At 49.2% G+C, this 14597-nt stretch overlaps 1 protein-coding gene across 4 annotated transcripts in view; it reads right to left on the reverse strand.

Moving 5' to 3' along the window:
• Positions 1–245: 245 nt before the first annotated feature.
• The window catches only part of IGF2BP2 (insulin like growth factor 2 mRNA binding protein 2), a gene marked incomplete at its 5' end in the record, with an annotated part of 158539 nt that continues 144187 nt past the window's right edge, over positions 246–14597 (reverse strand). For all 4 annotated transcript variants that reach the window (XM_082654348.1, XM_082654347.1, XM_082654345.1 and 1 more), the window contains 6 exons: positions 246–742; positions 2079–2192; positions 2560–2691; positions 7033–7107; positions 11087–11203; positions 12075–12143. In XM_082654348.1, the coding sequence (XP_082510474.1) occupies positions 650–742; positions 2079–2192; positions 2560–2691; positions 7033–7107; positions 11087–11203; positions 12075–12143 (600 nt within the window). In that variant the 3' untranslated portion in view covers positions 246–649. The remainder of the gene's footprint in view (positions 743–2078; positions 2193–2559; positions 2692–7032; positions 7108–11086; positions 11204–12074; positions 12144–14597) is intronic.

Consider the following 14597-nt stretch of genomic DNA (forward strand, 5'->3'; position numbering starts at 1 on the left):
CGACGAGATTTCCCTCCGGGTGAATTTTGTGTGGGTGGCCTTGAAGCTCCTTACTAAACCGTTAGAACTCCCAAAGCACGACTTTATTCTTTAAAGTCTAGAAAAGCCTGCTTTCTCTTTAAAAAGAAAAAAGAATAACTGATTAAAAATTGGAGTTAGTTGAGTTATCTGATATATTATTTCTAAAATATATTAACGCCGCAGGCACCCTGTGTAACCCACAGGCCACATATCTTAACATCTTTCCCTTCTAATATGTACATACATGTACAGAGACAATTTCCCACAAAAAGAAAAGGGTGTGAATTTTGCTTTGATTTGAACGCATTCACCTATGTTAGTTCAACTAGAAGGGATAGCGTGGTGGGGTTAGGAGAGACCCGAGTGGATGGTGAAGTGGATGGCTGGGAAGCCTGCAGAGGCCCTGGGGGAGCTGGGAGGCCGGGCCCCGGCACGGCTGCCCTCCCGCCTCCTCCCTGGCCCCCCGGATTCTCAGGGCCTCTGCAGAGCCCCTGGCGCCTCCGCAGACTTCTCATTCCTCAGGATGGTCTTTGGTTTGCTCCCGATCTGGCTGGCTGTGTTTGGTCTCATTCTGTCAGGTGTTGGAAGGGCTACATTCATCCGTTGTTTGCTGGTGCCTGTGGGAGCCTCACTTGCTGCGTTGTGAGGCAACTCCCTGAGGATATTTCTGCTCCTGCTGCTTCACCTGTTGTACAATTTCCCTGATCTTGCGCTGTGCAGTCTGCAGCAAGGGAGAGGAGGGGGACAGGGGAGAAAAGGAACCCAGTTCTGAGGACAAGCAGTGGGGTGTGGGGAAGCAGGGCTGGGACTTGGGGGAAGGAGGCGGTAAACTCAGAAAAGTGTCATCTACCTACTGAGGCCCTGACTCCAGGCCTTTTCTGCCTGGAAGTAAAGTGGCAGAGTTCCCTACCCCCCACCCTGCCGAGGCTGCTGGGTGGAGGGTAAGAGGGTGGGACCCCAGGAAGCAGAACCAGGGCATTAGTGACTAGGGAACCTGTAGAGGTCAGACGGCATCCTCCCTCCCAGCTAACACATGCTCCAACGTCCAATGCTTCGCCTCCTCCCTGCCTTCCTAGAGTTACTGCAGAGACAGTGGTGTATGGCAAGGGAAGATGGACGGTCAATGGGATGGGGAGAAAGTGAGAAACGGGCCAGACACTCTACCCTGAACAAGTGGAGAAAACACATGAACCCAAACCTGTCCCCTCACCCACCCTGCTGCTCCCACTGCAGGGAGAACCCTGCAGACTGAACGCCTACAGGAGCCCAGACATTGAGACCCACGCCCGGAACACTGGAAGAGCTGGGATGGGAGAGCCCCAGGCATGGTCTCAAAGGGTGCTGGTGGGGTGCAGGGCACAGCAGCGTGGCAGGTCCTGGCAAAGGCACGGCACTGAGAGCGCAAGCTGACGCTCAGACAAACCTGCAGTGTTGGCTTAGACTGCCTCTGCTCCTTTGGGACAGGGACTGGACTGCTCTATCCCCAAACCCAACCCCCTCCCCCAACAACAAAAAAGCATCAAAAAGAACCAGGTCACGTGAGTCTGAGTCACTAGCCCTTCTGACTGGAAGAGAAGCAGCTGTGTGGGGCCCTGAGTCCTAATGGGGGTTGTCACAGTGAAGCAGAGGAGAGGAAAGAGAAACAAGGGTCTCCTGACATGAGCGTTTAACCCATAATAGTGGAATTCTGGCACCTAGGCTGGTCCTCAGGGCCCAAGGGTGGCCCTTGCCTGATATATGGCTCCCAGCAGGGGAAGGCTGTGACTGAGGCCTGAGCGGGAGGACGAGGGAACAGGAGAGCCCGCAGTTCAGCATTTCAGAGGCTTGAACTGTGCTGGCTTGACTCCAAAGCTCTATACCCTTCCTCAGGCTCCTCCAGCAGGCCTGGGAGAGCAGTGGTGAGCCAAGGAACAGTTGCCCCTGTCCTGTTCCATCTGTGCATGGGGGTCAGGGTGGGGGTGTGTGTGCACGGCCTGGGGCCACCGGACAGGTCACCAAGAACTTAGAGACTTGCAAAGAGATTAGCAGGAGAGACTGGACCCTCACAGCACAGGTACCTGGCTGGCAAAGAAATGCCCGATAATTCGGACAATCACTTCCTCATTTTCATCTGGCGTTTGGTCACGAGGCACAATGACTTCTGCACTGGTTAAGTTCTGCAGTTCATTCACCTGTGAAGGGAGAAACCAAAAAAATTCCTGTGACTTGCTTCACTGCAGTGGTCGGGAACCGGAACCCAGAATATCTGCAAGGTATGTCTGTATACTCTGGGCGAGACTCTTCTCCTTATCGTCTTCCTGCTGCTATGTGTGTGGGTTTACAGGGCAGGAGGCAGCCTCCCTGTCTTCATTTCCCAGCACATAGCCTAGATGCAGTGTTCCTGGACCCAGGACCCTGGTGTTTCGGTGTCTGGCTCAGCACTGTGGATTTGGGGCCGTCAGCTCTGGATGATGCTAATTACATTTTTGTCCTTGAAGAGTCAGTGGGGGTCTGAGGGAAGTCAGGCCAGGAGACAAAGCCAGCTCAGAGCACACTTACGGTTTTGCCACCCTTGCCGATCACACGGCCAGCTGTAGAGGAGGGCACTCGGATGTGGGCTTCCAGCTTCACCTCCTCTTTGGGGTTAAAGAAGTTTTCTTCTTTCAGTTTCCCAAAGATCCGCCCCTGGGCCTGAGAGAGCAAGACACGTCAACCTGCTTTAGCAGCACTGCTACAGGAACCAGTGAGTCCAGGCAACGGTACAGCCCCAGCCCCATGCTCCCCGGGGTCTGCTCAGCTCGCTCAGACCCAGTGGGTGCATGCCTGCCACACCCAAGGAGTGTACCTTGCAGACATGCACAGACACTCCCGTGTCTTCAGGTTTGCACATGGATCGCACAGGAAGCTTTCTGTGTATCGGGTCAGGGTGGAACTACATGTCTTATTTCTGTATCCTGAGCAACTATAAATGTTTGGTTGAATGAATTTGTTCAGGGAATTCTTAACTTCCTCCCACCACGATACGTTCAGGCCTCCGGTTATTAAAGGATGGAGGCAAGGGTGGTGTTGATGGGATTTGCTCTTTGATGTTTAACTCCAGAGCCAGTGTAGCCAAAAGCTTTTTGTTCTTTTTAAAAGAACTTAAAAAAAAAATATTTATTTATTTATTGGCTGCACCGCATGTCATGTGGGATCTTAGTTCCCCAACCAGGGATCAAACCCGTGCCCCCTGCAGTGGAAGTGCAGAGTCTTAACAACTGGATCGCCGGGGAAGTCCCTAAAAGAACTTGTAAAAAAACTGAGATATAGCTTACGTAACTTAAAATTCAGCACTTTAAAGTGTACACTCCAGTGGTTTTTAGTATATTCACTAGGTTGTGCAACCACCACTGCTATCCAGAACATTTTCATCCCATTCCCCCAAATAAAACCCCATACCTGTTAGCAGACAGTCCCAATTCCTCCCTTCCGCTAGTCCCTGGCAACCACTAAACTACCCTTCTGTCTCTGGATTTGCTTTTTCTGGATGTTTCACATAAACGAAATATATATTATGTGGTCAATTGTGTCTGCCTTCTTTCACTTGGTGTAATGTTTTCTAGGTTCATCCATGATATAGCATGCATCAGAATCTCACTCTTTCCATGGCTGAATGATATCCTAATATGTGGATATACCACATTTTGTTTATCCATTCATGAGTTGAAGGATTATTGTTCTTGAACATTTACACGTGTTAATTTTTTCTCACATTTTAAATATTTTTAATACAAATTATATTTTTACAAATAAATGTTTCTGACTTTTAGAAAACTCAAGTTATAATTTTCCTAGGGGTGAAAAGGCAATAACAAAACAATGCAGGGGAAGGGAGACAAGATGGTGGAATAGAAGGACTTGAGCTCACCACCTCTCACGAAAACACCAAAATCACAACTAACTGTTGAACAACCATTGACAAAAAAAACTGGAACCTATCAAAAAAGATATTCTACATCCAAAGACGAAGAAGAAGCCACAATGAGATGGCAGGAGGGGTGCTTTCACGATATAATCAAATCCCATACCCACCAGGTGGGTGACCCACAAACTGGAAGCTAATTATATTGTAGAGGTTCTCCCACAGGAGTGAGAGTTCTGAGCCCCATGCCAGGCTCCTCAGCCTGGGGGTCTGGCATCTGGAGGAGGAGCCTCCAGAGCATTTGGCTTTGAAGCCCAGTGGGGCTTGAGTGCAAGAGCTCTGCAAGACTAGAGGAAACAGAGACTCCATTCTTGGAGGGTGCACACAAGGTTTCATGTGAACTGGGACCCAGGACAAAGCAGTGACTCCACAGGAGCCTGGGCCAGACCTACCTGTGGGTCTTGGAGGGTCTCCTGGGGAGGCAGGGGTTGGCTGTGGCCCACTGCAGTGGCAAGGACACTGGTGGCGGGGGCCCCACGGAATACTTCTCAGCGTGAGTATGCCTCCTCCCTGAGGTCGCCATCTTGGTACTGAAACCTGGCCCCACCCAACAGCCTGCAGGCTCCAGTGCTTGCAGGCCTCAGGCCAAACAACCAACAAGGTGGGAATACAGACCCACCCATTGACAGCTGCCTAAAGTCATCCTGAGCCCACAGCCACCTCTCGACACACCCCTTGACACGGCTGTGCCCACCAGAGGGACAAGACCCAGCTCCACCCTCCCACGGGCAGGCACAAGTCCGTCCCACCAGGAAGCCTGCACAAGCCCCTGGACCAACCTCAGCCAGGGGTTAAGGCAGACACCAGAAGCAAGAACTACAATCTGGCAGCCTGCAGAACGGAGACCACAAACACAGAAAGTCAGACAAAATGAGACAGCAGAGAAATATGTTCCAGACAAAGGAACAAGATAAAATCTCAGAAGAACAACTAAGTGAATTAGAGATAGGCAATCCCCCTGAAAAAAGAATTCAGAATAATGATAGTAAAGATAATCCAAGATCTTGGAAAAAGAATGGAGGCACAGACCAAGAAGATACAAGAAATATTTAACAAAGAGCTAAAAGATTTAAAGAACAAACAGATGAACAATACAATAACTGAAATGAAAAATACACTAGAAAGAATCAAAGGCAGAACAGATGAGGCAGAAGAATAAATAAGTGAGCTGGGAGACAGACTGGTTGAAATCACTGCCACAGAACAGAATAAAGAAAAAAGAAAAGAAATGAGGACAATTTAAGAGACCTCTGGGGCAACATTAAATGCTCCAACATTTGCATTACAGGGGTTCCAGAAGGAGAAGAGAGAAATGGCCCTAGAAAATATTTGAAAAGATAATAGCCAAAAACTTCCCTAACATGGGAAAGGAAACACTCACTGAAGTCCAGGAAGCACAGAGAATCCCATACAGGATAAACCCAAGGAGGAACATGCTGAGACATATTAATCAAACTGACAAAAATTAAAAACAAAGGGAAAATATTAAAAGCAACAAGAGAAAAGCAACAAATAACATACAAGGGAATCCCCAGAAGGTTATCAGCTGATTTTTCAGCAGAAACTCTGCAGGCCAGAAGGGAGTGGCACCATATATTTAAAGTGATAAAAGGGGAAAAAACTACAACCAAGAATACTCTACCCACCAAGGCTCTTGTTCAGATTCAACAGAGAAAGCAAAAGCTTTACAGACAAGCACAAGCTAAGAGAATTCAGCACCACCAAACCAGCTTTACAACAAATGCTAAAGGAACTTCTCTAGGTGGAAAAGAAAAGCCCACAACTAGAAACAGGAAAATTACGAATGGAAAAGCTCACCGGTAAAAGGCAAACATACAGTAAAGGTAGGAAATCATCCACACACAAATGTGATATCAAAACCAGCAATCCTGAGAAGAGTACAAATGCAGGATATTGGAAATGCATTTGAAATGAAGAGACCAGCAACTTTAAACAATCATACACACACACACACACACACACACACTGCTATATCAAAACCTTGTGGTAACCACAAACCAAAAATCTACAACAGGAGCGCACACACACAAAAGAGCAATTCCAAACACAACATTAAGATAGTCATCAAATCACAAGAAAAAAAAGAGGAAGGGAAGAAAAAAGACCTACAAATACAAAACAATTAGCAAAATGGCAATAAGAACATACATATTGATAATTACCTTAAATGTAAATGGATTAAATGTTCCAACCAAAAGATAAATATATACACACACACACAATTGAATATTACTCATCCATATAAAAGAATGAAATAATACCACTACAGCAACATGGATGGACCTAGAGATTATCATACTAACGGAAGTCAGTCAGACAGAGAAAGAGGAATATCATGATATCACTTATATGTGGAATCTAAATGATACAAATGAACTTATTTACAAAACAGACACAGACTTTGAAAACAAACTTACGGTTACCAAAGGGGAAACGTGGGGGGGAGGGATAAATTAGGAGTTTGGGATTAACATATACACACTACTATATATAAAATAGTCAACAAGGACCTACTGTATAGCACAAGGAACTGTACTCAATATTGTGTACTAACCTATATGGGAAAAAAATCTGAAAAAGAATGGATATATGTATATGTATAACTGAATCACTTTGCTGTACACCTAAAACCGACACAACATTGTAAGTGCACTATACTCCAATATAAAATAAAAATTAAAACAGTGCACCGCCCCCCACCCCCAACACTTCCAACAAACTGTGCTATTTCCCCTCACACCCATGTTTATGCCCCATCTTCAAAACCACGACCAATGGGATCAGAGATGCCATCTTAACTGGGCATTGACAGAGAGTCCACTTTTCCAGGGGAAAGAAGGGAAAGGAGGGCTCCACACAGAGGGAGCAGCCTGGAGCGGGGGAAGACAGGGTGGGTGGGACTATAGAAGGAAGGGAAATGGAGGTTGGGCCTCCAAAGAAGAGCCTGAACCTGGCTCTGGGGCAGCTGCGCCTGCTAAAGGCCCTCAGCCTTCCCTAACAGGCTGCCCTGTATCCAGGGCTACAGGGCTGAGGGGGTTCTTGGCACTGACCTTGAACTGGGCTTCAGGTGGGCCGGTGATGATGACCATCCTTTCACTGACGTCTGGGCCTTCTGCTGGGGCAATCTGCAGTTCACAAAGCAAGAGGGAAATGCTACTGCTTGGCTCTGTTCCCCGAGCTCCTCCTCCTTGTCTAAGAGGATGGCACACCCACTAGCAAGAGATTATAAGACTCACACCTTTGTACCTGGTGCTTTGTCTGACCCTGCTGCTTCCACTCTGGGTCTTAGGAGATTATGACCGTAGTGCCCAGTATCAAATTTGGGTCTCTGGCCACCCAGGAATAGTTGGAAACAAGTTAGTACTTACTGCCTGTCCCTGCCCCCACCAGCAGTGTGACCAGCCTCCTTTCACCAAGGAGCTCCACTAGCCCACCGAGGGCCCAGAAGCGAGGAAGGGCTGGTCCACAGAGGAGTTAAGTTGGAGTCAGCCTGCAGAAAGGGCCGTTAGTGACAGGTGTGACTAGGACCAGCTCCTCTGTAGCACACGAAATCAACCGATGGCACCAGAGCAAGCACGAGAACACCCTGGTTCCAGTGCGCGCTCTACAAACCCCTCCTCTCCCCACAGATGAAACATGGCAGTTGAACCTGGCAAGCTCAAAACCTCCTAGCGCTCACTCTGTGACTCTGACGTCTTTTGTAACAGAACTCAAGATGGAACAACCGAACATCTTTTTGTTAGATCCTCTTTACATATTTTTTTCCCCGCATACCCTGCCTTATTTCAAAAACCTTTTAAGGTAGCTTTAAAAATAAATACAAGGTAGCATAATTAAAGTTAAATTTATTTATTTTTTTGGCCATGCCACGTGGCTTGTGGGATCTTAGTTCCCTAATCAGGGAACTTGTGCCCCCTGCAACGGAAGCGCGGAGTCCTAACCACTGGACCACCAGGGAATTCCCATAAAGTTACTTTTAAATGATCTAAAAGTATACCAGGCACTTAGGGATGAGCCAGGAGTGAGGTTAGTACACAAATGCACCTCATAAAGTCCTACACACCACCCAGAGACCCCAACCCCGAGACTGAGCTGTTCAGCTGAACATGATTCACCACTGACGGGGCGTGTCTGAAGTTATCATCTCTGAACCACTGTGTCTCAGTCTTGGCTCCCGCAAGAAGACCTCCACCTCCACAGGGTTTTAGTTTTCTCTCAGTACATGTCCTAAGCCAGGCTGCACCTGCAGGCCTCAGGGTCCTGTGTCGCTGTCCCAGCTTCACCATGAAGACAGACCCAAGGCCTGTGCTGACCTTGTCCATGAGACCTTCAAAGAAGATCTGGCCCTGACTACTTGGTGGCACGAGGATGAACGTGAGACACTGGTCACCGACCACTGAGCTTCCTGGGGGGGGGGGTCTTCCCTTGGCTGTGGGCTGACCACCTGCCAGCCTTCAACTGCAGGGCAGCAGCTTCAGCCAAAAAACAGACGTGTCCCGGGGACTGAGAGCCTCCAGCAGGCTGCATACAGACTGGCCCTTAAGATCCCTGGTGGGAACCCTCATCTCTACTTCTACATCCATAGGTGGCACTAAATCTGCTCCTTATTTCCAAGAGTAAATGAGAGTGACAGGAGCACGGACACAGTGGTTCCCAGCTCTTGTCCACCCAAATCAAGAAGGGCTGAAAGGCTCATTCATAATTCACGTTGACCCCATCAGTTCTCACAGTTGCCTTGTTCCGATCCTGAAAGAAAGCCCCCCGTCTCTCCACTACCTAGTATTCACAGCCCAGCCCAGAACTCTTGAGAGCCGCACGTGTGCTCCTGCAGTTCTGGAATAGCACTCCCCAGGCCAACTCCCTGAGAGGACCTGGAATGAGGACTCCACTTTATGACTGAAGCAAATGGGATGCAGAAAGATGAGGTGACCACCAAGATCACGGGTGAGCAGGGCTGAAACAAGGATCAGGAATTGTGTGTGGCATTCTGAAGGCTGTCGGCCAGATGATGTGCAGGAAAGGCAGGCGACAGGGGCTCAGCTCCCGCCTGTAACTGAAACACCTCTTGCGTGCACCGCCCGATCCCAACTCAGCCCACCCCCTTCCAGCACTCTGCTCCCACGTGTCAGTGTAAAGCTCTCCCCCCGCCCCAGCAGCATCAAATGTGCCTCTAGTTGGGGCCCCTGAAGACTGGTAGAGCAGGATTGGGGGTGGTTCTCTGGAATTAGTGAGATCATCACCCTTAGAGACAAATGCTGTCAGAGAACCGTCAAGATAAAGGAAATCTAGCAAAAACCAGATTGATTTTAAAAAGTAGGAAATGTCTCTTGCCAATCTTTGGTTTCCCTGGCTTCCTCTCTTTTTCTCTACTACTCTGGAGAGAGCCAGAGCCCATTCTGTCCCCGGCTGTCTTTGCCCATCACAGAAGTCATGCCACCACTCAACTCTGCTGGGACAGAGAGGGACTATGGGGATGCTGTGGGGGAAGCCCAAGGGGTTGATCCTTCTCTACTTTCCCAAAGTCTTGCTGGAATGATTCTGGTATAGCACTCAGGTTGAAAAAACATTGGACCAAAAATAGGATAGCCCGGTCCAACCTCAGCCCTCACATTCTTTAGCTTTGCGGCCACTGACACGTCAATGAAACACTGGGCCCTAGTTCCTTATGGGCAATGGTAAGTGGAGCGTTATTGCTGCGATTAGTCCTGGGAAGTGCCCTGTAGCCTACAAGTCGGCAGAACTGCTATCTAAGAGCCAGTCCTGCCACCTGCGTGCCTTGGCCATCTCCCGTTCCCTCTCTCAGTCTCCCTTTTCTCAGGGGAAAAAGAGAGGATTTGATGAAATGATCCCTCAAGTCCCTTTTAGTTGAAATTGTCTCATTCTGTCCCTTGCGCTGCATCGCACCTCAGACCACAGGACCGGACACTGAGAATGGCCCTCAGGGTGCAGCCAGCCCAGTGGTCGTCCATACCTTACCTGTCCCACACAGAGGGCGGGCCCAGCACAGCCAGTCAGTACCTGGGCTGGGGTCTCACCTGCAACAAGCCTGCCGGGTGCAAAGGCCCCGGGTGCTCCACCACCGTCTGCCCCCACCTCGGGCTCTCCTCCAATCTGCGGGCTTTGCAGGTGAGATAAACGAGCACCGAGAGGGGAAATGATTTACCTACATAAAATTCTTTCATGGTATCACTGCAATCCTTGTTCTGCACTACTCAGAATGTTTTGTTTTTGTTTTTTCTCCAGCACACTTGCTGTGGGAGAAATTCCAGCTCTTCTTAGGGAGAAAGTGTAAGCATTCTTTCTCTCCAAGTCATGAGACTTCTTGTTCGGAATTCCGGGTTGTCCCATGGCAGCAAATTATTTTACGTAACAACGGGAACTCTTGTTTCCGACAGCGTTTCACGAGGCTTGGGACGTGCTCAGCATTCTGCCCGTGAGTCAGCGCTGATAGCTGGGCTTGGAGCGGGACCAGGGTCGAATAATCCTCCCCTTTCAGCTTCTCTGCCGACTCTTCCCATTGTGCTCCAGGAGACAGGCGGTGGGAATGTAACTGCAGCTGTGTCTGCACTCGGGTGAATCAGGGGCCCTCCTTCCTGACCTCTCTCCTCAACCGGGAGGCCGCGGCTCAGGTTATGTCATCGGCTTTTGTTTATCTGCGGCTTCATCACTGCCTTTCAAAGAGTTTTCCATTCAAGCTCTTTGTTTCAAAGTTCAAAGGTTTCTGAAATGGAGACTAACTAAAGCATCAAAGCACTGACAACTGCTGAATATAAATTATCGCTCTCCTTAGGCTCACTCCCTTCACTTGGGAGAATCCTCAGCCTTTGCTTTATCTTGAGGACTATGGTAGCCCAAAGAGGACCAGGTTGGCTTACGTATTACTAGTATTTTTTCCTAATTCACTTGTTAGTGGAACAAAAAAGGAGTGAGAGAGGTAAAGATGAGTGCACATGGGAATAGTCCGGAAGGCAGGCTTTCCAGGTCCTGGAGGATTTTATGGATGGTGTAAGAATTGCCCGGGACGGACAGAAGGAACAAGGGACATGGGGTGGCGATGGGGGTGGAAGAGGGTGGGACAGGGGCAGCTGTCAAGAGCGGCTTTACCTTGATGGAGGCCCCGGCGAATCTGGCCAGCTGTTTAATGTGCGCCCCTTTCTTCCCGATGATAGCACCCACAGCCTGGGTTGGGATGAAGAGATTCACAATCTCCTGCTCTGGATACTGGAAGGACAGGACAAGACAAGACAGACGACATCATTCCTACTGGGGCTGCTCCTTCAGGCACTCAGCAGTAACGGAGCAATGGCCGGATGCTGCATGGGCTTCTTCTGGGGCCTAGGGCGCTGCAGGGGGGAAGCTGGAGGGATGAACTTGAACAGGATCCACACCAACTACACAACCACTAGAGTGCAAACTCCTCCTGGGGAGCTCTGAATTTGCTGGACACAGCAAGCTGTCTGTCCACGGGCCTTCTGTCAAGTTCAAATGTGATGTGTATTTCTCCTGCGTCTTCATCCAAGGAATCAGTAGCTATTAAGCACACCTGGCCTGAGGCACTTTGTTAGCAGGAATGGAGAGCTGCCCTCCCACCTAGTGGGCAGGAGCGGCATTTTCACTGGAGGGGGACTGGGTTCAAAACGAGAGTGTAATTAAACCTGCCCTGAACAGGCTGCGAGGGGACGGCCCAGAGACACAGGCAAGCCCGCCAGGGGCCCTTGCTGTTCTTGTCTGTAGGGGTCTGAGGGCATGACACGGCCCACTTGCTAGACTTTATTAAAGAACTTTGGAGGCTCTGTTCTTTAGCCCAACACCACCTCCTAATCTGACCTGCTGATTGCTCCTCTGCACCAGTTTCCGGCCACCTGTGGGATCTGTGAGCACCAGCAGGATGCTGAAGGGCCGCTCAGTGCCCTTGAGTGCCGGGCGGTCTGGTGTGCTGATGCCCTGCAATGTGTCACTCCCAGGACAGCCTGGAACCAGGGGACCCGGCACGCACACCGTGAGCATGCACTGGTCAGTCTGCCAACGACTGAGCGGCACCGGCCACAGGAGAGGGACGAGTGGCAGATGGGGCTGAACTGTGGGCACTTACTGAGTGATGATGCGGGAACGGGCCAAACTGGTGAGGGGGGTACAAGCTGGAGAAGTATCCGGAGTGGGTCTGCAGCAGGAGAGAAACCGTCAGTCAGCAGGGCCCACAGGGCAGCTCACCAAACCCAGGGAGGCAAGATTCCCACACACAACACAGGCTCCCGGCACCACCACCGGGCCGCGCTGTCCTAAAGGCACACCTGTGCCTCTGCAGCTCGGATCTCTGCTTCCTTCCCTCACGGAGCACTGGCTGGGCTGGATATTCATCATTTCCAAGCTGAGTCATGGTCTAGGCTTCCCAGGAACCCACCAGAGGAGGGCACATGCTCACGCACTTTTTAACCTGCCCTCAGGCAGAGAGGAAGCGCCAGTGGTTTCTACTGTCTGAGGAATTATGAACCACAGATTAAAGAAACAGAGAGTGCCAGGACAAATCCAAGAGTTACTCTAAACAAGCGAAGTGTTCCTGGGAAGTCAGGTCAGTGAGCGCCCAGAGAATCTCAGAAGGAATGGAGAGACTGAGAGTAGAGAAATTGAAAACGAAACTGAGGAGAGAAAATGAATGAATAAATACGTATTGTGGAGGGGGAGGGGGAAGCAGGGGACAGGGAGGCAGATGTGGTAGAAGAAAACAGAGCTATTAGGAAAGTAGCGTTAATTTTTAAAGTAGCTGCTTTTTATTGAATACCTACTGTGTCCTAGGCATTGTGGTAGATACTTTATCCATAAACTCTTTTTAAAAAAAATAAATTTATTTTTGGCTGTGCCACGCAGCATGTGGGATCCTTAGTTCCCCGACCAGGGATCGAACCCATGCTCCCTACAGTGAAAGCGTGGAGTCCTAACCACTGGACCACCAGGGAATTCCCCATAAGCTCTCTTAATCCTCACAATAGTCCTGCAAGACAGGAATACATCTGCATTTATATATTTTATGGGCAGGACATTAAGTAGAGTCAGCAATGTCTAGTTCACTGTGCGTTACACATAAGGCCAAGTAAATGCTGACATGCCTATTACAGGAAGGGAGGTGGACAGTTCTGGGCACCATGGAACCAATCCCTGAGGGGCCATCTAGCAGTGGTCAGACACCAGTTGGAGGCTTGAAGTTAGGGGACCTAGCTTTCATTTGAGGGTCCTTGAACAAATCTCCTGGTATCCTCTGTCTCCTGAATGTCCAGTTGGATTCTGAGTTCCAGAGCATAACTTTGCCTTTGGACTCATTAGGGACAAAAATGAAACTATTCCTCTTTTTGAGTTTGGATAGTGGACTTCAGGGGAAAAGAGATGTGAACACGGTGGGGAACTTCCTCCAAGCGTGCTCTGAGTGTTCACAGCACCTGCAGGGGACAGAGCTTTGCCAAAGGAAGGGAACGATCCTGTAATGCAAGCCTCTGCTCTCACGACTTGGAAAGAGGCTGCAGTGACACCTCAAGGCCACAAGAGGGGGCTATGAGATCAGCGTTCTTCTGGCAGACGTCCACTTTCGAAAGGAAGCTGAGTGAAGACGTTTGGCTCACTTGGGCCTGCCTCTTTCTTGAAGAGCATCAGCTCCAGACTCTTCTCAGTGCAGGTCCCTTTCCTGGGCCACGGCGGGTCAGGGAGAATTCCTGCAGCTTTTCTGCTCAGACAAAGCTCTACCTTGGGGAAAGGATGCTTCTGCCCTCCTCTCGCCTGGAGAGCTTTTCCTTCAGCTCTCGGCAGAAATAATTCTTTTGAATTGTGATTTGGCCTCAAAATAGACAAACCACAAGTGTAGCTCCATTCTGGGTTCAAATACTCCCAATATAAACACTATATCAAATTTAGATCTACCACTTGGGTGAGGGGAGGCGATGAACTATAAAAGGATAAAAAGAAAGAATTCCCCAGTCCTCTTTTTATTCATGAGTTACAGCTGGAAAACTGTTGTGGAGAAAGAACCCCAAAACTCGGCAATCAGGAACTTGTTTCTAGCTGAGGCTGTCATTAGCCTTTGTGTATATAAGTTGGTTTTTGGAGTCAGAAGACCCAGAAGACTTGAGTCTGAATCACTAGTTCTATACAACTTGGAATAATTTATTCAGCTTTTCTGAACCTCATCCACAAGTGGATTAAAATAATATCCAGAGCTTACAATACTGTTGTGGGAGTTCATTCAATTGTTTACTCATTCATCCAAAAGATATTTGAGCAAAGCACTGCTCTAGGTGCTGGGGACACAGCTATTGAGACAAAAAAGGTCAGTCACTGCCACCACAGAACTTAGGTTCTACTGGAGAGGCAGACAAGCATGTGAAAGAAACAAACAGGAGGCTATGAGGATGGGTAGCTGCCGAGATGAGTGGGATGGCAACTTCAGCTGGAGGGTCTGGGAAGCCTCTTGGAGGAGGTGACCTCTGAGTTGGGACCCACGGAGGAGATGGAGCCCCATGCAAGGCACTAGGGAAGAGACATTCTAAGCAGGGTTCTGAGAGGTGCAGAGCTAGGAAAGGGGTTGGTCTGTTTGGAAAACAGAAAAGAGGCCAGTATGGTGAAAGCAACT

Source organism: Grampus griseus (assembly GCF_964374135.1).
Source record: "Grampus griseus genome assembly, chromosome: 5".
Lineage (NCBI taxonomy): Eukaryota > Metazoa > Chordata > Mammalia > Artiodactyla > Delphinidae > Grampus > Grampus griseus.